Source organism: Microtus oregoni, unplaced genomic scaffold (genome assembly GCF_018167655.1).
Source record: "Microtus oregoni isolate MIOR12 unplaced genomic scaffold, Mior012 000029F_ref0000214, whole genome shotgun sequence".
Classification (NCBI taxonomy): Eukaryota; Metazoa; Chordata; class Mammalia; order Rodentia; family Cricetidae; genus Microtus; species Microtus oregoni.
The window spans coordinates 21113583-21135198 of NW_024543088.1; the positions used below are offsets into that span (position 1 = coordinate 21113583).

The 21616-nt window shown below is 40.2% G+C and overlaps 1 protein-coding gene and 1 gene segment (V, D, J or C); both read left to right on the forward strand.

Annotated features, from left to right (window-relative positions):
* Positions 1-21616, forward strand: part of LOC121464736 — a 994671-nt gene that overhangs the window by 134261 nt on the left and 838794 nt on the right.
* The window catches only part of LOC121464737 (immunoglobulin lambda-1 light chain-like), an 840936-nt gene continuing 835325 nt past the window's right edge, over positions 16006-21616 (forward strand). The window contains exons 1-2 of the mRNA XM_041677786.1: positions 16006-16067; positions 16175-16481. Of these exons, the coding sequence (XP_041533720.1) occupies positions 16022-16067; positions 16175-16481 (353 nt within the window). The 5' untranslated portion in view covers positions 16006-16021. The remainder of the gene's footprint in view (positions 16068-16174; positions 16482-21616) is intronic.

The window sequence follows — 21616 nt, forward strand, 5'->3', positions numbered from 1 at the left end:
TGAGTTAGGTTGTTTTCTAATTTTCTTAGAAATTACCATATTGAAATCCAAAGGGGCTAAAACAATTTGCATTGCCATCAACAATGGAGGAGTCTTCCCTTTACCCCACATCCTCTCCAGCATAAGTGTTTTTGATCTTCACCATTCTTACAAGTGTAAGATGGAATCTCAACATTGCTTTGATTTGCATTTCTCTGGTTGAGCATTTCCTTAGGTGTCTTTCAATCATTTTAAAATCCTCTGTTGAGAGTTCTCTGTTTAGGTCTGTACCCCATATCTTATTGGATTGTTTGTTCTTTTGATGACAAAATTGTTGAATTTTTACATATTTTGAAGATCAGTCCTCTGTCTGATGTTGGGATGGTGAACATCTTTTCCCATTCCGTAGACTGCCATTTGGTCTTGTTGACCATATCCTTCTCTGTACAGAAGCTTCTCAGTTTCAGGAAGTTCCATTTATTAATTGCTTCTCTCAGTGTCTGTGCTGCTGGTGTTATATTTATGAGATGGTCTTCTGTGTCAATTTATTCAGTGTACATCCCACTTCCTCTTCCATGAGGTTCAGTGTGGTTGGTTTTATCTTGAGGTCTCTTATACATTTGGACTACAGTTTTATACAAAATGATAGATATGGATCTGTTTTCATTCTTCTACATGTTGATATCCACTTATGCCAGCATCATTTCTTGAATATGTTTTCTTTTTCCATTTTGTATTTTTTGCCTCTTTGTCAAAAAGCAGGTGTTCATAGGTGTATGGATTTATATCTGGGTCTTTGATTTGGTTCCTTTGATTCTGATGTCTGTTTTTATGCAAATACTAGGCTGTATTCAGTAGTGTAGCTCTGGAGTAGTGTTTGAAGTCAGGGATGTGATACCTCCAGAAGTTCCTTTATTGTACAGAATTTTTTTTGACTATACTGGGTTTTTGCTTTTCCATATGAAGTTGAGTAGTAATTTTGCTTGGATTTTGATAGGCATTGATGTGAAACTGTAGATTTCTTTTCCTAAAATTGTCAATTTAGCAATGTTAATTCTACCTATGAAAGATCATGGGAGATCTTTCTACTTTTTGGTGTCTTCTTTGTTTTCTTTCTTTAAAGGTTTAAAGGTCTTGTCATACAGGTCTTCCTCTTGTATGGTTAGAGTTACTCCAACATATCTTATACAATTTGTAGCTATTGTGAAGGGGGATGCTTCTCTAATTTCATTCTTATCCCATTTATCATCTGTGTAAAGGAGGGCTACTGATTTTTTGAATTAATTTTGTATCCTTCTACATTACTGTAGGTGTTTAGGTGTAGTGGAAGCTCCTTGGTAGATTTTTTTTGGGTGACTTGTGTAAACTATCATATCATCTACAAATAGTGAGAGTTTGGCTTTCTGTTTTCCAAATTTTATCCCCTTGATCTTTTTTTGTTGTCTTATTGCTCTACCTAGAACTTCAAGTACTATGTTGACTAGATCTGGAGAGAGTTGACAGCCTAATCTTGTTCCTGATTTCAGTGGAATCATTCTGAATTCCTCTCCATTTAGTTTGATTTTGGCTGTTGGTTTGCTGTGTATTGCATTTATTATGTTTAGGAATGTTCCTTGTATCCTTGCTCTCTGCAAGGTCTTTATCATGAAGGTATGTTTATGTTGTATTTTGTCAAAGGCTTTTTCAGCATCTAATTAGATAACAAGGATAGGCAAACTTTTCATTTAGAAACTAATTTAAACTTTATAACCATATTTGGGAAATGTGAAAGTAAATACCTATGATCAAAGAAGGTCAAGCTGTTAGAAATATCTACTTTATCAAAGTTTAAACTGAGACCCAGGCTAGACTTATTATGATCACCTGTTTGGTAGTTTGTAATACCTTTTGAAAGGTATCTTTAGAGTACCTAACCACAAAGCCCTGTGAAACTTTGTGGGAAGAAATGTCTCAGAGAGTCTGCTGAGTGGAAGGATATTGAAGTCAGATTTTACAAACTGTAATGAGATTGGGATTGAGAATGGGAGTTTGAAATCTTGGGAAAAGGTTTACCATTTTATATCCTCAGTCCTTAATCCCCATTGGCTATATCTGGATATTTAGTTTTTCAACCGGTGTTGCAAGGAGACCCCTTGTTTGTTTACTTGCCACCTGGCAGTTCAGACCCAAAATAATCACACAGAAACTACATTATTGAAAACACTGCTTGGCCCATTAGCTCTAGTTTCTTATTGGCTAACACTTACATCTTAATTTAACCCATCTCCATTAACCTGTGTATCACCATGAGGTTGTTGCCTACCAGCAAAATTTCAGTGAGTGTCTCTCTGGAAGCAGCTCCATGGCTTCTCTGTGACTCAGCCTCCTTTCTCCCTCATGCTGTTTAGTTTCTCCTGCCTATCTAACTTCTGTCCTGTTAACAGGCAAAGGCAGTTTCTTTATTCACCAATGGTATTCACAACATATAGAGGGAGAATCCCACATCAAGCATGAAACAACAATTTCAGTCTGGTCTGTCATGGAAAAGACTAAATAATGTGATTTCTATTCTTTAGGCTTGGTCAGACCCATGACTTCTCCCTATTTCCTCCTTTAGTATTTAATATATGGTCATATTTCTAACCTGTTCCTGGTTCAGAGACTCAGGCCCAGATTACACACAGTTGTTTGAATTCCAAGATATTTAAGATGCCACAAGTACTCAAAATACTTGATTTACTATAAACCACAGAAGGTTGGAGAGGTAGAAGTACCATTTGCCAAGTTTACACAGCACATGTCCTGTGGATACTGCTCCATTCCAACCTCACATGATTTCAAAACTAAGGTATTTCCAATTATCAGTAAACACAAGTTCATAGAGATGGGGACAGAACTTGTTTTGGAAAGTAGTCAAGTAGGTTCCAGCCCATTAGCTGACTGTACAAAGGGTCAATTGTATACCATTAGAAGCTCAAAAGCAAAGAAATGCCTGATTCTGGTTACCATCCTCATACCAATTCAGAAACTGTCTCTTGTAGAAATTCCAGAGAGGCCATTAGAACCACAAACTTTCTAACCCAATGGGAAAGAACCAGGGCAAACCCACAATCATTATAGCTTAGTGTTCAGTGTTTGGAATTCACTCATGCTCTTCTGGGCTCCAAAGTGTTTGGGCATCTCCATCTCTCTGGCTTCACCATCCACACCATGCATTGTTTATCTCAGGTTCAGTCTGACTTCAGAGCTTGAGAACTCAGTGCCTTCTTTTTCTCCTGCTCCACAGTAGTGAATGATTTCTCCTGCATCTAATGCACCCTGTTTCCTTGACCTGACAGCGCTTCCTTTGTGGAAAACATTTGTGGAAGTGCTTATGAAAAGCAGAAATCTACAAGAAATTATTAAGCTCAACCTAGCAAAAAGGGGTCCATCTTTTTCTCAGAATCTGCTCGCAGCAGTGGAGACTTATTTAACTTACGCAGAATAAAGAAAAAATATCCCGTATTCCTTTAGTAAGGTCTATGAATGTTTGGGTCTGAGAGATCCCAAACAGTTAAGTACACAGTGTAGTGGAAACTGACTGTCCCATTTGTAGACTATGGTCCCACTTGTAGACAAAAGAAGATATACTGGAATATCTCTAGATCTTTTTTTTTTTTCTCTTCTGTATTTTGTCAGAGCATCTTCTGGACATTTTACCAAGACAAAATGAATAACTATATACTCTTTTGCACTAGAAAGAAGTGGGGGCATTCTTTTCTGATTATTACTGTTTTGAGTGAGAGGTGACTTTTTAATACTCCATGACATTACTGATTTTCTATGCTTAACATGTCTATGTAAAATCAAATGTTCAAAAAAAATCTTGGGATATAATGTTTCCCACGACACATTAAAATCAAAAACAAAAATACTTAGTGTTTAAAGAGGTAGAAAAAGAGGCAAAAAGCAAAAAGGAGAGAAAAGTGAATTTCAGACTTGGAGATGATGGATGGAAACTGCAGGTAGAAAGGGCTACCCAGCACAGTCCTCATCTCTGGGCTTCTACCTGACTATGGCACTGTGAGGAATGGATTCCAGGTTCTAGTGTGCATTTCCTTTTAATGCTGAGCCCCACCCTCAGCTTTGAAACCAGGCTATTGCCATTTTCTTTCCTGCTCCCAGTCAGGTGTCTCTATTTAGCTTTTCACAGTTCAAGGATCCAAGACCCTGTGTGAAGTGAGCAAGCTATTAGAGGAAGAGAAAGCTTTACTATGGATGCTTCCCCGGTGCACTGAGTGTGAAATATTTCCTGTCCCACTTTCACCACAAGCTTATCCATGTGGGTCCTATTTCCCATATCTTTTGACTGAAGAGTGGCAGCACAAGCCTTTGCCCTGGTTCTCAATGTTGAAATCACCTTCCAGTCTGATCAATCCGAGCCCAAGCCCCTACTCTCCACATTTTCAGTGGAGGTGTGAGATGACTGAATTTCCCTCCAGGGAGTTGTTGATAACTGTTCTTTAGTTTTGAAAAGACTTTTTAGAGCCACATATGTCATGACTATTTACAAGTCCATTTCTGAGATTTTCAGTCATGTAAATGACCTTGAGAAGAGGTCATCCCAAATCCTAGGTAAGAGACCACAAGGCATGTAACTGGGGTGCTGGGATTTGTTTAGAGAGTTGCCAATGTCATCCTTCGGCATGGACAAAGAATTCAATAATGAGGAAAAACAGACAATATTGTGGAAAAAGGGGCAGTGGCAACATCATGCAATTTGGAATTAGGAGAAGACTAAAAATCTATTAAACAGAGTTATACTTGGATAATTTACATAGCCCCTGAGTGTCCCTTTTCCCAGACTGCTTTTGTGTTGATGACCAACCCTGTGAATTCTAGCTGTTTCCCCTTGAAGATAATTTTTTTGACGAAGAGGAGGAGGAGGAGGAGGAGGAGGAGGAGGAGGAGGAGGAGACAGTCTAACCAAGCCTGCCTTTGCTTTTCTTGCCTACTCATGTTTCTTTAATGTTACTTTAATTCCTTCCCCAGAAGATGTAGTTCCATCTCCACATACCTCTCATGGACATGTTCATCCCCATTAGAGGACAGTGAAAAGCTGATCTTGAGAAGACAGTGCTGTTGTCAAGACAAAGTCAAGAACTACCTATACGTTGACACCATTGGCTCCAGGAGTAGTTAACGGGTAACTTTATTTCATATCCTTTTTTTAAATCCCTGATGGAGTGATTGTCCAGGATAAATATTTCTACCAACAAAAGAATTCAATGATTTCATGAATAGTACCTACATAGCATAGAAACAAAAAGACTCAGAAAATAAACATTTTCAAGTCTGACAACTCTGTCTAAACATACACAATTTGATACGTTGTTCCCTGATGGTAGATTTTTAAAACCCTGTAATTTTTCAACCGTTGGACTACGAATTCTTTTAACATTCATGTTGAATATATCACTATTTTCACTGTTTTATTGGACCTAATATGTGGACAGCAAATGGTAATCAATTTATATAGTGTGCACTCGTGATTGTGTGGTAATAGGTATTTCTGGGTACCTGAAGAGGCCAGAAGAGGGCATCTGATCCCTTAGTGCTAGAATTACAGGAGGTTGTGAGATGCCTGAAATGGTTGCTAGAAATGAAAATTACTTCCTCTACAGAAACAACAAGCACATCACTTAATAGCAGGCATTGCTGAAATCCACTCTAAACAAAAATACACTAATAAATTCTTACATAGAAATATCCAACATTGCAATCACAAGTGTTCTAGAGTTAACTAAAAAGGGTGTGCCTCTCAAACCACTGATTCTCTATGCAAAATAAAGTGGGTTACCACTGTCTCAATTGACATATACAGAATTATATTAATGCATAATTTACTTTACAGTCATAGTCCAAATAGGAATATGTGGCTTCCCAATGGTCTCACTGTTGGCAGGGGGAGGGGACGTAGAGTCGAACAACATGGTTGCATTGGGGAGTGATGTTTATCTAGTTTCTGATGTTTTTACTTCATTTTCAAGTTTTTCTATCCTGCCCCTTGGTGGAGCTCACATACTCTGACCTCACTTCCCTATCACACCCAATCTGAAGTAAAAGGAGGGGCCTTTACATCCCAAGGAAGAGGGATATTTGCATGGAGCCAGCCTGCTCTTAGAATCACAGAGCCAGATAAAAAGAGGCACCCAGCTCTAGTCAGTCCATTGAACTCAGGGAGCAGAATCTGGGGGTCTTCACCATGACTTGGACTCCAATACTCCTCATCTTCCTTCATCATTTAACAGGTCAATGTTCTTAAATAAATCTGAGAGAGTATCTGTTGCTTGGAATGTTTAGCTTATATTAGTTTTGTGAATGAGATGTGCTTGTCCTTACTGATTTTTGTTATTGTCCTTTCACAGGGTCATGTGACCAGTTTGTGTTAACTCAGCCAAACTCTGTGTCTGGGTCTCTTGGGACCACACTCACCATCTCCTGCAAGCGTAGCAGTGGTAACATTGGAAGCAGCTATGTGTACTGGTTCCAGCAGCACTTTGGAAGTCCACCTACCAATGTGATGTATGACTACAATAAAAGACCATCTGGGATTCCTGATCGGTTCTCTGGCTCCATTGACAGCTCTTCCAACTCAGCCTCATTGACCATCACTGATCTGCAAATTGAGGATGAGGCTGAATATTACTGCCAGTCTTATGACAGTGATTATAAACACAGTCATGAGAATTATGGGGGAGTAAGACAAAAACTCTGTAGAGCACCAGTTGTGTGATGGAGGAAGGTCAACCGCCCCTATTACTACAGTTGTGAAATCACTTGTGAAAAAGACTATTATTATTTCATGTTTCCTGCAAAAGTACTGCTATTGGGATTGCCAAATGATAATTTCCACTAGGTTCAGTGTAAGATTGTACTTTCTCCTCCCTTATATAAATGGCTGAGCTCTTTACACATATGGGGTTGATCCATGGTGTAGGAATAGTTGAAAACAGGAATTCTGGAGGGCAATACTACTGACATTTTGTTTCAAAGGCTTCCTTACATATGTGATGTGTATAGCACCATCTGAGACCATGAGACACTTGCTTATTTTCATGTTTTTCATCCATTATGACATCACTAACTCTCTGTAGTGCCAAATTCCACATAGAAAATGCAACACTTGTGTGAAGCCATTGTTTCAAGAAATTGTTCTGTTAAGGAGCCCCATGCTTTCACTCTTTCTTATTTCATTAAGGCATAAGAATGAGGTTTTTTTCTTCCAGAGTTTCTGTCCCTATTCTGATAAGTGACTGTTCTGATAATAAGGTCATATTCTAATGAAGACAAATCCTGGATGATACAACTCTATAGAAGACTTATCCAAGATCTATAATGTATTGTTAAGGAAAGATCTAGTGCTCATGTAAATGTTAAGACCTTCATATAGTAGACATATAGAGTTCTTCAAATTCATGCTATCCATCTGTGAAGCTTTGAATAGCTTGGTATTGGAATAGGGAAAGGTGACAAATCAATCTTAGTGACGATCCAAAATAAGACAACAAATACTGTATTAATAATAGTTTTATCACTGGGTAGTATGGCTTAAACCTTTAATCCCAGTACCGGGGAGGCAGAGGGAGATGAATTTCATTGAGTTTGAGGCTTCATAAGTTCCTATGCGGAGAAACCTTGTCTCAAAAAACTGAATAGATATAGATTGTCTAAGTTCAGGTAAAAAAACTGAGTAGTGATTAAATATTAAATACAACATGCATCACATTTGAGCATATATTGGATGGCACTGAGAAGGGAAACAGATGTGTCAAATGATTGAGTAAACTTTTCCTTATCTTCTGAAAAAGCATGGGATGAAACCGGACTCTCTGAATACGGTGGACAATGAGGACTGCTGAGAAGCCAAGGACAATGGCACTGGGTTTTGATCCTACTGCATGTACTGGCTTTGTGGGAGCCTAGCCTGTTTGGATGCTCACCTTTCTAGACCTGGATGGAGGGGGAGAACCTTGGACTTCCCAGAGGGTAGGGAACCCTGACTGTTCCTTGGTCTGGAGAGGAAGGGAGAGGGGAGTGGGATGTGGAGGAGGGGGGGGTGAGGGAGGAGGAGAGGAGGCGGGAAGTTTTAATAATAAAAAAAAGTTTAAAAAAAAGAAATTAAAAAAAAAGAAAATGAAAGGTATATTGGAAGCAAAGGGAAGGAAAACATACCAGAGGGCCAACAAGCAGATAAAGTGTAAAGTAAAGATCTCAAATGGAAAGTCCTGTCAGAGCCCAATGCAAATCGACTTGGTCATATTTGGGCATAGAGACCATGGTGAGATGGGAGGATCTGGTTGATAAGGAGGGAACATTTATAACAATTAAAATGCCACAGTGCTGATAGAAAGTGACTTATGAAAACTTAGGGAGATATTAAGATTGCTTAGTGGAGGATACAAGCAGGTAGCTTGGTCCTGAGAATAGAATCCTGTTATAAGATGGAAAATGAATGAAGATTATGAGGAGGCAAATACATCTAAAGAATTCTGCATCCATGTTGATTATAGTGGGGTGGAAATGGAAAGATGAAGATTATTGCATAGTGTGCCATTCAACTTGCTGATATGCTTTGTGGATCTTGTTGACTCAGAGTGGCATGGTCTCCCAGGAAGTTACGAAGAGGCAACCAGTAGAATATGGTTCTGCTCAAGTGGCTGAAATTCAAGCATTAATTTTAGACCTTCTATTGTTCAAGGATGAGTCACTTATGCTTCAAAGCCTTTAGAAACTTCCCCTTATGTAGCTCCCATGTCTACTGTGGAACATCTTTTGTTATATTAGCATGAAAAATTCATATAAAAACTTAAGGATATGACAAATCACTGTCTCCAAGAATTTGCTATTTGAGAGTACCAAAGAGATTAAAAACAGAAATGGTCCTGCATATGTTAGTATAACCCACAAGGTCAAGCCATTAGCATTAGATTTCAAAAATAAAAGAGGGGGAATTTACAGGACCAACCACTAAAATATCCTATACTCTTTTTATATTGGATATTTTGACCGTGGATGATCAAGGTCAGTCAGCTATGAGTAGGCACTGGTGCCATCGGCCCTTTGTGACTGGGAAAGTTTGCTGAAAAAATTTGGCAACAGGAAGATAGATGAACCCTGCTCTAGTCCTGTTTAGGTTCGGGGGAAGGGCTGTTTTGTGTTTTCCCTCCAGATGCAGATGCTCCTCTCTGGATTCCAGACAGATGCATCCAGCCTGTGGATGACCATGAGCTGCTGCTGCTGAGGCTATGCTGAGTCAAGAGAAGGGAGCAGTATGGAGCCTGGTGAGAAATCCCTCTGTGTTGATGCCAGTGGAAATATATAGTCCATTATGGCCTTCTATGTATACCACCAATTATACCACGGGTCGGGTATCTGCTCATGTAAGGATTGAGCAGGCTACCTTTACCCTAATCGATACCCTATGTTTTCGTGTGTCCCAATTTGGACCAACCCAGGTGGGGATAGTCTCTGTGTTTACAAAAATGTATCTCCGTGGACCATATGCCTATATGGATGCTGTTCCCCTCATCCTTAAGGAGGGGTTTGCATTTAATCGAACTTCCAATTATGGTCACCCTTTCTTTTTGTGACATGGAGTGGGCCAGGATCTAACAAGGAGGGGAGTCTTAACTGTTCTTACAGAAGACAACACCATCCTTGTAAGAATTCCTGCTGCCATGCCTACACCAGTTAAGGATGAAGGGGATGTCCCTGTTGTTCTGCATTGGCAGTGGAGAGATTTTGGATTCACCACAGCTGTGTTTGCAGCTATTTCTATATCTGCCAACACAGATACTGCTGCCAGAATTGCTCTCTCCCAGACTGTGCAGATGGCTGAGACTGTCAATCAGCTAGCTGAAAGAGTCAGCAATGCTTTGGACATTCAAAATAATCTTAATGGACATATATTGACCTTAAACCAACAAGTGGCTCTGGTTCAGGAGCAAGTGGACTATATTTGAACTTTTCAATGGTTAACATATTCTAGTTTATTATGTTATGTGCATTACTCATGGCACTGTATTGCATGCTTCTGCTACTGTTCTGAACTCAACCATCATATAAGAGGGGTTTGGAATATTACCTTTGTTAATTTTACCACCCAGTTAGTGCATACTATTCAGGTTGTAAATTCCACCCGTGTTAAGCCTGTCCAAGCCAATGATTAATGGGCTTGGATAGCTAAAGTAGAGGGATGGTTGCAGTGCTGGTCCGGCTCATTGGTGTTCTCAGTCCTGGGAACACGTGGTTTAGGGCTATGTGTCTAGATCCTCTGTCGATTCTGCTCTGCCAGTGTCAGACTCAGATGAGTGTCACCCTACAGGCTGCACAGCCTGAATCTGTGTAAGTTTGGCTGCAGATGCTGGATAAGCAGTAGCCACGGACAGGCAATACCTTCGGGGCAGGATGCCATATAAGACAGGGAATATTAGAGGGTTACCCAAAGTAACCCAAGACAGGCACCATTTATTTTACTAAATAAAAGGGAGGAGTTGTGATCTGGCTGCCCTCACTGCCCCTGACTGACAGCAAAGATTCCTTGTAATTAACATGGATGTTTGTGTTCCCTCTGGCTGGTGGTTTTCTGTAGAAGCATTCCCAGTACAGGATGCCTTGATCTTGACCTCTGGATGCTCAGCATGTCTCTGGCCAGCTGCCGAAAGGTATAAAAGGCTCTAGCTCTGGAAAACTAAAGGTTGCTGTTCTTCCACCTGAAAAGAAGCCTCCATGTCTCAATTGCAGCACCCCCCCACCAGTCTTGGCATCCCAGCTGCGCTGGCGTGGCAGGAGGAGAGGCCCCTCATCATCTGGCGTTGATATCATTTAGGCATAAGCCTCAGGCAAGTTTCATTCAGGGTCAATTTGCTAAACGCAGGGTGTAGACTACTTCTGCATACCCCCTCCCTCCTGAAACAGCTTCTTCTGCTCCTGTACATGTTCTCCACCCTCCCCCAGCTGTTACTTCTGCTTCTGTCTAGACCACAAGGTTGAGTGTCAACAGGTGGCTAGCTGCTAGGAACATTTCATAGTTTGTACTTTTTCAAAGGTTCCTGTTTTCAACTAACTCTTGATGTTGAAAAGTTTCTTGAACCCAGTGTCTTAACCAGCTCCTGATAAAGCAAAGGTTTTTTTTTAAAAAAATTTCCATGATTTTACCTTATGAGGCATGATAAGATTAATGGTCACAAAGCCTAGTTGTGATATCTTTTGCAAGTTTGTACATCTGTTACAGCAGTTGTTTTACTTGGAAGATAGTGCTGTAATAACAGTACTTTATTAAAATAATGCAAACTGCAAACATATAAATTAATATTACCCATGTATATGTTGTTAAACTATGTGGCTTTGTAAGTTATCAAGTAAAATTTACAGAAAACACAAGGCAGTCTTTATACCATAAATAGAGTGAGTGATCTACCATGTCAGTCATTTGGATATGAATAAGCATAAGTAGAAGATACACAAAAAGCCTGTGCTCCTCCATAAACTGAATGTAGTGGTTCACACAGAACACATGACTTGCTGTTGATTCCAGTGAATATTGGCTGGACCAAAAGAACTTACTCTTCTCATACCCAGTACAAATTTGTTCAATGGGTTCAAGTTGTGTATTGGGAAAAGTAATTAGCAAACTTTCCATTAAGAAATTAATCTTTATAATTGTATTTGGGGAGTGATAGTAAACACCAATGAGAGAAGAAGATCAAGTCATTAGAATTATCTAATTTGTCTATTTCTAACCTGAGACTCTGGAAAGATTTCTGAAGACCAGCTGTTGATAGTTTGTAATGTCTTTTGGTAACTTTAGACTCACCTAACCAGAAAGCACTGTGAAGCTTTGTGAGTCAAGTGTTTGAGAAGTCTACTGAGCAGAGGGATCTTGGATTCTGTTTTACCATCTACAATGAGATTGAGATTGAGAAGTGGAGTTTGAAATCTTGGGGAAGGATGGCCCATTTCCTATCCTCACTTCATAATTTCCTTTGATTAATTCTGGATATTTAGTCTTTCAACAGGGAGCAGCTAGCTCAGTCTGGTATGTCATGGAAAAGGCAGTGCAAGTATCGGAATTTTCATGCCTTAAGCATGGCTCAGACACTTGACATCTCCCTATTTCCTCCATTACCATTTTATATATGGTCATATTGCTATCTTGTCCCTGGTTCAGAGATTCAGGCCCAGATTGTCCTCACCTCCATTCGTATTCCAAGATATTTATGATGCCACCAGTCCTCAAGCATTTGATTTAGTACAAACCACACAAGCTTGGAGTGGTATTAGTATCCCATTAGCTGAATTTACTGAGCACACACAATGTGGATACCGCTCCATTCCAGACTCACATGTTTCCAAAACTAAGGTGGAGATGTTTCCAGTTATCAGTAATTCTACACAAGTTCATAGAGATGGAGACAAAGCATGTTTCAGAAAGGAGTCACGTATGCTCCAGCGCATTATCTTAATGTACAAATGGCCATTGGTATGCCATTGGAAGCCCAGAAGCAAACATTAGTATGCCTCATTCTGAGAACTATTTCAATTATCAATTCAGTAATAGCTTCTTGCAGAAACTTCAGAGAGGCAGTCACAATCACACACTTTCTAACCCAATAGGGAAGAACCAGGTCACAAATACATTCATTATAGCTACGTCTTCAGTGTTTGGATTCACCCATGTTTGTCTCAGCTCCATAGTATTTGGGCATCTACATTTCTCTGACTCCACCCTCCACACCAGGCATTGTTTATCTCATTGGCTGCTCCTCACAGTGGAGATTTGTTTTTAAGTAGGGCAAAGAAAAAAAGATATCCTGTATTCCATTTTTAATTACTTTATAAATAATACCAATCAAAATTTCCACTTCCTGCTCTCCTCCCACATCCCTCCTGCTTCCCCACTCACCCTCTACCCTCCCCTCCAGTCCTAAGAGAAGGTAAGACACCCTGCCCCGTGGGAAGGCCAAGGCCCCCCCTCCATCCAGGCTTAGGAAGGTATGCATCCAAATTGAATAGGATCCCAAAAATCCAGTACATGCAGTAGACACAAAGCCCAGTACCATTATCATTGGCTTCTCAGTCTACCCTAATTGTCAGCCACATTCAGAGGGTCCAGTTTGATCCCATGTTCCTTCAGTCCCAGACCATCTGGCTTTGGTGAGCTCCCATTAGCTCAGGCACACTGTCTCAGTGGGTGGACCAACCCCTTATGCTCTTGACTTCCTTGCTCATATTCTCCCTCCTTCTGCTCTACAACTGGACCTTGGGAACTCAGTCCAGTGCTCTGATGTGGGTCTCTGTCCCTGTATTCCTTTAGAAAGGCCTATGAATCTGAGAGATCCCAAATTGGTAAGGACACTGTATAGTGGATACTTGGCTGACTACTGTCCCATTTATAGATAGAAGAATATACACTGGAACATCTCCAGATCTTTTTGTTTCACTCTGCATTTTACCAGAGCATCATCTGGGCAATTTACTCACACGGGCGTTAGTAACTGCATCCTCTTTCCCACAAGAAAGACATGGAGGCATTCTTTTCTATTGACTCTTATTGAAGTGAGAGGTGACTCCCATGGCCTTACTGAATTACAAATATTATCATGTCTGTGTAAAATCTAAAGTTCAAAACACTCTCAAAAATTAATGTTTCCCACAGTATATTAAAAAACAAAAGCAAAGCATGCAGTGGTGATGCATGCCTTTAAACCAGCACTCAGGAAGCAGACACAGTCAGATCTCTGTGAGTTCAAGGCCAACCTAGTCTACAAGAGCTAATTCCAGGTGAGGCTCCAAAGCTATATACACACCCTGTATTGAAAACTGAAAAAAAAAACGAAAATTTAAAAACAAAAAGCAGAAATGCTTAATGCTTAATGAGGTAGAAAAGGAATCAGTTCCTTGTGAACCTTATTTACCTTATTATTTGACTGAAGAGTGGCTGCACAAGCCTTTGCCCAGGTTCTCAAGGTTGAAATCATGTTCCAGTCTGCTCAATCAGAGCACAAGCCCCTACTCTCCACACTTTCAGCAGAGATAACTGAATTTCCCACCATAGAGTTGTGAATGACTACCATTAGTGTTGAAAGGACATTTTAGTACCACGTGGGTCATAGCTATTTACAAGTCCTTTTCTGAGATTTTCAGTCATGTAGAGAACCTATAGATGAGGTCATCTCCAATTCTAGTTGGGAGAACCCAAGGCATGTAACTGGTGTGCCGGTAATTGTTTAGGGAATTTCCAAGGTCATCTTCTGGCATGAAAAACTAATGAATGACTAGGAAAAAGAGATGAAGTTGTAGAAAAGGGGACAGTGACAGCTTTATGTGTTTAGAATTAAAGAAGACTAAATGTCTGTTAAACAGATTCTAGCTTTGGTAATTTACAGGGCTTCTGAGTGTCCCTTTTCCCAGTCTGCTTCTGTGTTGATGGCCAACCCTGTGATTTCTAGCTGTTTTCTCTTGAAGACTTTTCCAGGAAGAAGACATGACAGTTGTAGGAAGCCTGCTTTTCCTTTCTTGTCTAACCATGTTCTCTTCACCTTACTTCAATACCTTCCCTTGAAGAAGTAGTTTCATCCACAAATACTTTGCATGGACGTGTTTTTGCCCATTAGAGGACAGTGCTGTTGGCAGGAAAAAGTCACTCAGAAATCACTACTGTCCTCCATACACTTGCACATGTAGTGATACCATTGGAAAACATTTTCCAAGAGCTCCTCTGTGGTTTACTTCCTATTCTTTGATTCCATTCAATACATAAGTAGTCAACTCATAACTCTATTTCATATTTCCTCTTTTATCCTGATGCAGTCATTGTCAGGATTTCTAAGAACAAAATATTTAATGATTTCATGGACATTACCTACTTAGTATAGAAAAGAAAGATTCAGAAACTAAATATTTCAAGTTTGGCAACTTAATCTCAGCTTACAAAATTTGATGTTGTTCTTTGTTGTAAGATTGTTAAAACTCCACAAATTTTCAACTGTTAGACTCGGGATTCTCTTACAATTTATGTTGAAGATTTCAACAGCTATTATTCACTATTATTGGACCTAATAAGTGAACAGAAGATTGTAGGCTATTTATAAATCGACTGTGTGTGCATTTGTGTGTGTGGATTCGTGTGTGTGGTAACAAGTGTGTCTGGGTACCTGAGGAGGCCAGAAGAGGCATCTGATCCCTTAGTGCCTTAATTGTACGAGGATGTGAGCTGTCTGACATCATTGCTAGGAATCAAAATCACTTCCTCTATAGGAACAACAAGCACACTAGCAGCAGGCATTGCCAAAATCCACTCTAAAAGACAATACAATAATAAATTTGTATGGAGAAATAAATAAAAACAGAAAAAGTTGTGCCTCTCAAGGCATTGATTCTCTATGCAAAATAAAGTAGTTTATACACTGTCTCAATTGACATATACAGAATTACATTAATGGATAATTTACTTTCCACTCAGAGCCCAGATAGAGATATGTGGCTTCCAAAATTGTCTCACAATTGGTAGGAGGGGATCTAGCAGACATTCACCTGATGGAAGAACATGGTTGCTTTGGGGAGAGTTGTTTCCTTGGTTTCTGATGTTTTTTCTTTTCTTTTTTTTTTAACTTTTTTTTTATTGAGAAAAGAAAAAAAAAACAAAATTTCCTCCTCCTCCCAGCCTCCCATTTCCCTCTCCGTCCTCCCACCCTTCTCCTCCTCCTCCCACCCTTCTCCCCCTCCCCCCACCCCTCTCCCCCTCCCTCTCCAGCCCAAAGAGCAGTCAGATTTCCCTGCTTTCTTCATTTTAAGGTTTTTCTATTCTGCCACTTGGTGGAGCCCAAGTCCTCTACATGTGTAGTCTCTCAACTTGTCCTGACTCCCAATCAGAAATAACAGGAGGGGCCTGTACATCTCAAGGAAGAGGGGTATTTGCATGGAGCCAGTTTGCACTTAGAATCACAGAGCCAGATAAAAAGGGGCACCCAGTTCTAGTCAGTCCATTGAACTCAGGAAGAAGAATCTGGGTGTCTTCACCATGACTTGGACTCCACTACTCCTCATTTTCCTTTATCAGTTAACAGGTCAGTGGACTTCAATAATTCTGGGAGAATAAATGTTGCTTGGAATCTTCTTCTTTGTGAATGAGATGTGCTTGTCCTTACTGATTTTTATTATCTTCCTTTTACAGGATCATGTGCCCAGTTTGTGCTAACTCAGCCAAACTCTGTGTCTGGGTCTCTTGGCAGCACAGTCACCATCTCCTGCAAGCGCAGCAGTGGTAACATTGGAAGCAGCTATGTGCACTGGTACCAGCAGCACATTGGAAGTCCACCCACCAATGTGATCTATGATGACAATAAAAGACCATCTGGGATTTCTGATCGGTTCTCTGGCTCCATTGACAGCTCCTCCAACTCAGCCTCGCTGACCATCACTGCTCTGCAGATTGAGGATGAGGCTGACTACTATTGCCAGTCTTATAGTAGTGGCTATAGACACAGTGGTGAGAATCATGGGGAAGTAAGACAAAAACTCCCTAGAGCACCATCTGTGAAATCACTTGTGAAAAAGACTATTGTTATTTCATGTTCCCTACAAAATACTGGTATTGGGATTGCCAAATCATAATTTTCTCTTGGTTCAGAGTAACATTCTACTTTCGCCTCCCTAGATTGCTTTTTATACATATATGCTTGATCCATGGGATAGAAATGTTTGAAATTAGGAATTCTTGATGGAAATACTACTGACATTTTGTGTCTGAGACTTCCTTTCATGTTTGATGTGTTCAGCACCATCTGTGATCATGAGTCACTTGCATATTTTAAAATTTTCCCACGGGCTGGAGAGATGGCTCAGCCGTTAAAGGCTAGGCTCACAACCAAAATAAAATTTTCCCTCCATTACAACATCACTAACTCTCTGTATTGCTAATTGTATCTGTAACATGGAAAATGCCACATTTGGTTGTAGCCCATCTTTCAAGAAGTTGTTCTAATCTTTTAAGGAACCCCTAGTTTTGACACTCACTTATTTCATCAAGGCATAACAATGAGATTTTATCTCCCTGAATTTCTGTCCCCAATTGCTAAACAAGATAACAGTACTGAATTCAAGATACTTTCCTAATGATATGGTCATATTCTAATGAAGACAAAGTCTGTTTTATTCACCTTTATTGACGACACAACCAAGATCTATAATGTATTGTTATGGAAGACCTAGTGTACATTTAAATGTTAAAACATTCATAGAGTAGACATTCAAGTGTAATAGTGCTCTTTCATTTTATGAACTATCCTTCATCTCGGAAGGTCTGAAGAGCATGGTATTAGAAAGTTAAAGGTTACAAAGCAAGCTCAATGAAGAGTCAAAGAAACCAAAACACACTGCATTAATTATAGTTATATCATTGGGTAGCATGGGTCAAGCCTTTATTCACAGTTCCTGGGAGGCAGAAGGAGGTGGATCTTTGTGAGTTAGAGGCCAGCCTGGTCATTAGGGTATGTTACAGGACAGCGAGTGCTTAACAGAAACACCTTGTCTCAGTCAAATATATATATTCTAAGTTCACATTAGAAAGCTAAGTTGTGATCAAACCCAACAGCATCTATCTCATTTGAGCATTTATTGGATGGCAGTGAGAAGGGAAACAGATGGGTCAAAAAATTGAGTAAGCTTTTACTTGTATTCTGATTTATTTTACTAACAAAATAAAAACCATGACTATCTCAGAGGTATGGATTAATTATTTACCCAATTTCTTCAAGATTTTATAGTTTTGTGCAATTTTCTACTTGGGGGATTATAAAACATTATAGCATATATTTCCCTGTTTCTGGCAACTTACCCATCTTTCTGATACAGAATATGGGTTCCTCATGAGAAGAATGAGGAAAACACTAAGAATAAATTGAGGCAATAATGTAAATAGAAAAATTAGAAAGGTAAAACATGTAATTAATTATGTGCAGTAGGTCTTCTGCTGAAACTGACAGTGAAGAAAAACGAAGCAGATCAGTTGAGGATCAGCATAGAGGGTGAAAGCTTGGAGAACTGTTCATGTTAACAGAGCAACGAGACACAGCTAAGATAGTTGCTGGTCAGGGATTTGAATGAACTCTCACAGGGTATTATGCCTGGACAGTAGAACCTTTTTTGGTTTGTACTTGAGACTGACTTTGATGATTATATATAAAAAGTAAAAAGTATTATTGTATATACAATTCTTGGAAATAGATAACGTAAAATTATTATTAAAAGTTATTTTTGACATGTAGATTGTTGACAAGGTGTTTGTGGTATTTAGGACTGTAGGGCAGATGATATTGGAGGCTCTGGGAGAATAAGTTTGGAATGGACAGTTTGGAATGGACCCTTCTTCTGAAATGGGCAACTGCGGAAGGTATCACAATTTCAGTACAAGAGATAGCATAATTGTAGAGAAAAAAAAGAGAAAACAGGAGCAGAGAAAGGAAAAGAGTAGTAAATCTAAAAATTGAATGGGTGGAGAACTTATCCATGACTGTGGAATGAGTCTAGCTGTAGACAGCAGAAACTAAGGTTAAAGACAGGGAACTTAAGAAAATATGCACTGTACTTCCAATCAATGATAGAAATCATTTTAGAAAAACAACACTACAGAGACAAAGCCCCTTACTTGCAACACCCACACTGATAAATGCAAATGTGTGGTGGATATATGCTAAGAGATGGTCTGCAGAATTCTTTTGGCTTGAGGGAGAAAATTATTTTGATTATTCACTATGAAGGGCTTTATGCAGTGGAAAACAATGTCGAGAGGAGACACTTCCTCAGTCAGGTTCTCCACAGAGGAGGAGGGAGTTTGCTTTATAGAGGAATGAAAGAACACAGCAGCAGTGACCTGCAATGAGCCCAGAAAAGAGAAGTGGCTGCTGGCTGCTTAGGGAAGATGCACTCACTCTATCTAGTTCTGGAATATAGAAAGGCCAGAAGTTCCTCTGGTCCACAAACTACATACCCTGGCTGTTAGGAAAGCATCCAAATGAAGGCACAAGTCACAAACAATACCACACCAGTTTGGAATTATGATTAATAGGATGGTTATTTATTTAAGGGGAAAAAACTTACAGATCACCAGCCCAGAAGACAGCCCTCTGCACAATCAGGTAGGGAGCCTAGTCGCTGGACGCAGAGCCAGAAGCCAGAGAGAGTGAGCTGAGGGCAGTGGCTGCTTTTTAAAAGAGAGAGAGACCATGCCCCAATGGGCTGGTATCTCAGAGGCTATTGGTGGAAGGAGCAGAAGGAGCTCCCACAACATCCAAATATCTATAGAAGAAGCTTGATCACACTTTATTATTTTATTTCAATCATATTTGGTTCTATCCTAGTGTCTACATCATCCAGACCCTCAGTGCTTTCACTCCAAGTAGTTAGTATCAGGGTTGGAATTACTCTCATGCATGGGTATCAGACTGGACCAATCATTAAACCCACAAACTCTGTGACAGCCTTAACCTGTCACATGCCATAGGCAGGACAAACTGTAAGTCAAATGTTATGTGGTTGCATTGATCACTCAGTCCTTCTGCCTGAAGTCCTGCTGGTCACAGGTATAGCCAGTTCATACTACATAACTGCTATTACTAGGAGTCTTAGCTGGGGTCATATCTGTAGATCCCTGGGAATTCCATATATATATGGAATTTATATATATAAAATTTCTACCTCCTCCCCTCCTCCCACTTCCCTTCTCTCCCCTAACCCCTCCCCTTCCCTCTCCAGTCCAAGGAGCAGTCAGGGTTCCCTACTCTATGGGAAGTCCAAGGACTTCCCTGCTCCCCCCAGGAAGGTGAGCATCCAAACAGACTAGACTCCCACAAATCCCGTCCATGCAGTAGAATCAAAACCCAGCGCCATTGTCCTTGGCTTCTCTGTCAGCTTCCACCATCAGCCACATTCAGAGAGTCCAGTTTGATCACATGCTCCATCAGTTCCAGTCCAACTGACCTTGGTGATTTCCCATGAGATCAGTCCCACCGTCTCAGTGGGTGGACACACCCTTCGCAGTCCTGATTTCCTTGCTCATGTTCTCCCTCTTGCTCTTCATATGGACCTTGGGAGCTCAGTCCAGTTCTCCAATGTGGGTCTCTGTCTCTATCTCCATCCATCGCCAGGTGAAGGTTCTATGCTGATATGCAAGATATAAATCACTGTGGGTATAGGATAAGGCCAGTTCAGGCACCCTCTCCTCTGATGCTGAGGAACAAGCTGAGGACATCTCCTTGGACACCTGGGAACCCCCAGAGTCAAGTCTCTTGCCAACCCTAAAATGTGTTAATTAATTAAGATATCTACTTCCCTGCTTTCACATCCACCCCTCCTCCATCCCAACCATCACATTCCCTCAAACTCTCCCCATCCTCCCTTTCTCCCTTCTCTCTCCCCATCTCCCCCTATCCCCACCCCCACCCCATGCTCCCAACCCCTGTCAAGCAATCTTGTCCACTTCCAATATCCAGGAGGATAACTATATGTTATTCTTTGGGTTCACCTTCTTATTTAGCTTCTCTAGAATCACAAATTATAGGATCAATGTCCTTTATTTATTGCTAGAACCCACTTATGAGTGAGTACATACCATATTCATCTTTTTGGGTCTGGGTTACCTCACTCAGGATAGTGTTTTCTATTTCCATCCATTTGCATGCAAATTTTTTTACTGCTGAGTAGAACTCTAAAGTGTATATGTGTCACACATTCTTCATCCATTCTTCCATTGAAGGGCATCTAGGTTGTTTCCAGGTTATGGCTATTACAAATAGTGCTGCTATGAACATAGTTGAACAAATGCTTTCATAGTATGATTGGGCATCTCTTGGGTATATTCCCAAGAGTGGAATTGCTGGGTCCTGAGGTAGGTTGACTCCTAGTTTCCTGAGAAACCGCCACACTGATTTCCCTAGTGCTTCCACAAGTTTGCATTCCCACCAACAATGGATGAGTGTTCCTGTTACTCCACATCCTCTCCAGCATAGGCTATCATTGGTGATTTTTATTTTAGCCATTCTGACAGGTGTAAGATGGTATCTCAGAGTTGTTTTGATTTGCATTTCCCTGATTGCTAAGGAGGTTGAACATGACCTTAAGTGTCTTTTGGCCATTTGAACTTCTTCCGTTGAGAATTCTCTGTTCAGTTCAGTATTCCATTTTTAATTGTGTTAATTAGAGTTTTAATGTCTAGTTTCTTGAGTTCTTTATATATTTTGGAGATCAGACCTTTGTCTGATATGGGGTTGGTGAAGATTTTCTCTCAATCATTAGGATGCCTTTTTGTCTTAATGACAGTGTCCTTTGCCCTACAGAAGCTTCTCAGTTTCAAGAGGTCCATGTATTCATTATTGCTCTTATTGTCTGTGCTACTGGGGTTATACGTAGGAAATGGTCTCCTGTGCCCATGTGTTGTAGACCCCTTTCTCTTCTATCAGATTCAGTGTGGTCAGATTAATATTGAGGTCTTTAATCCATTTGGACTTGAGTTTTGTGCATGGTGATAGATATGGATCTATTTTCATTCTTCTACAGGTTGACATCCAGTTATGCCAACACCATTTGTTGAAGATGCTTTCTTTCTTCCACTGTATACTTT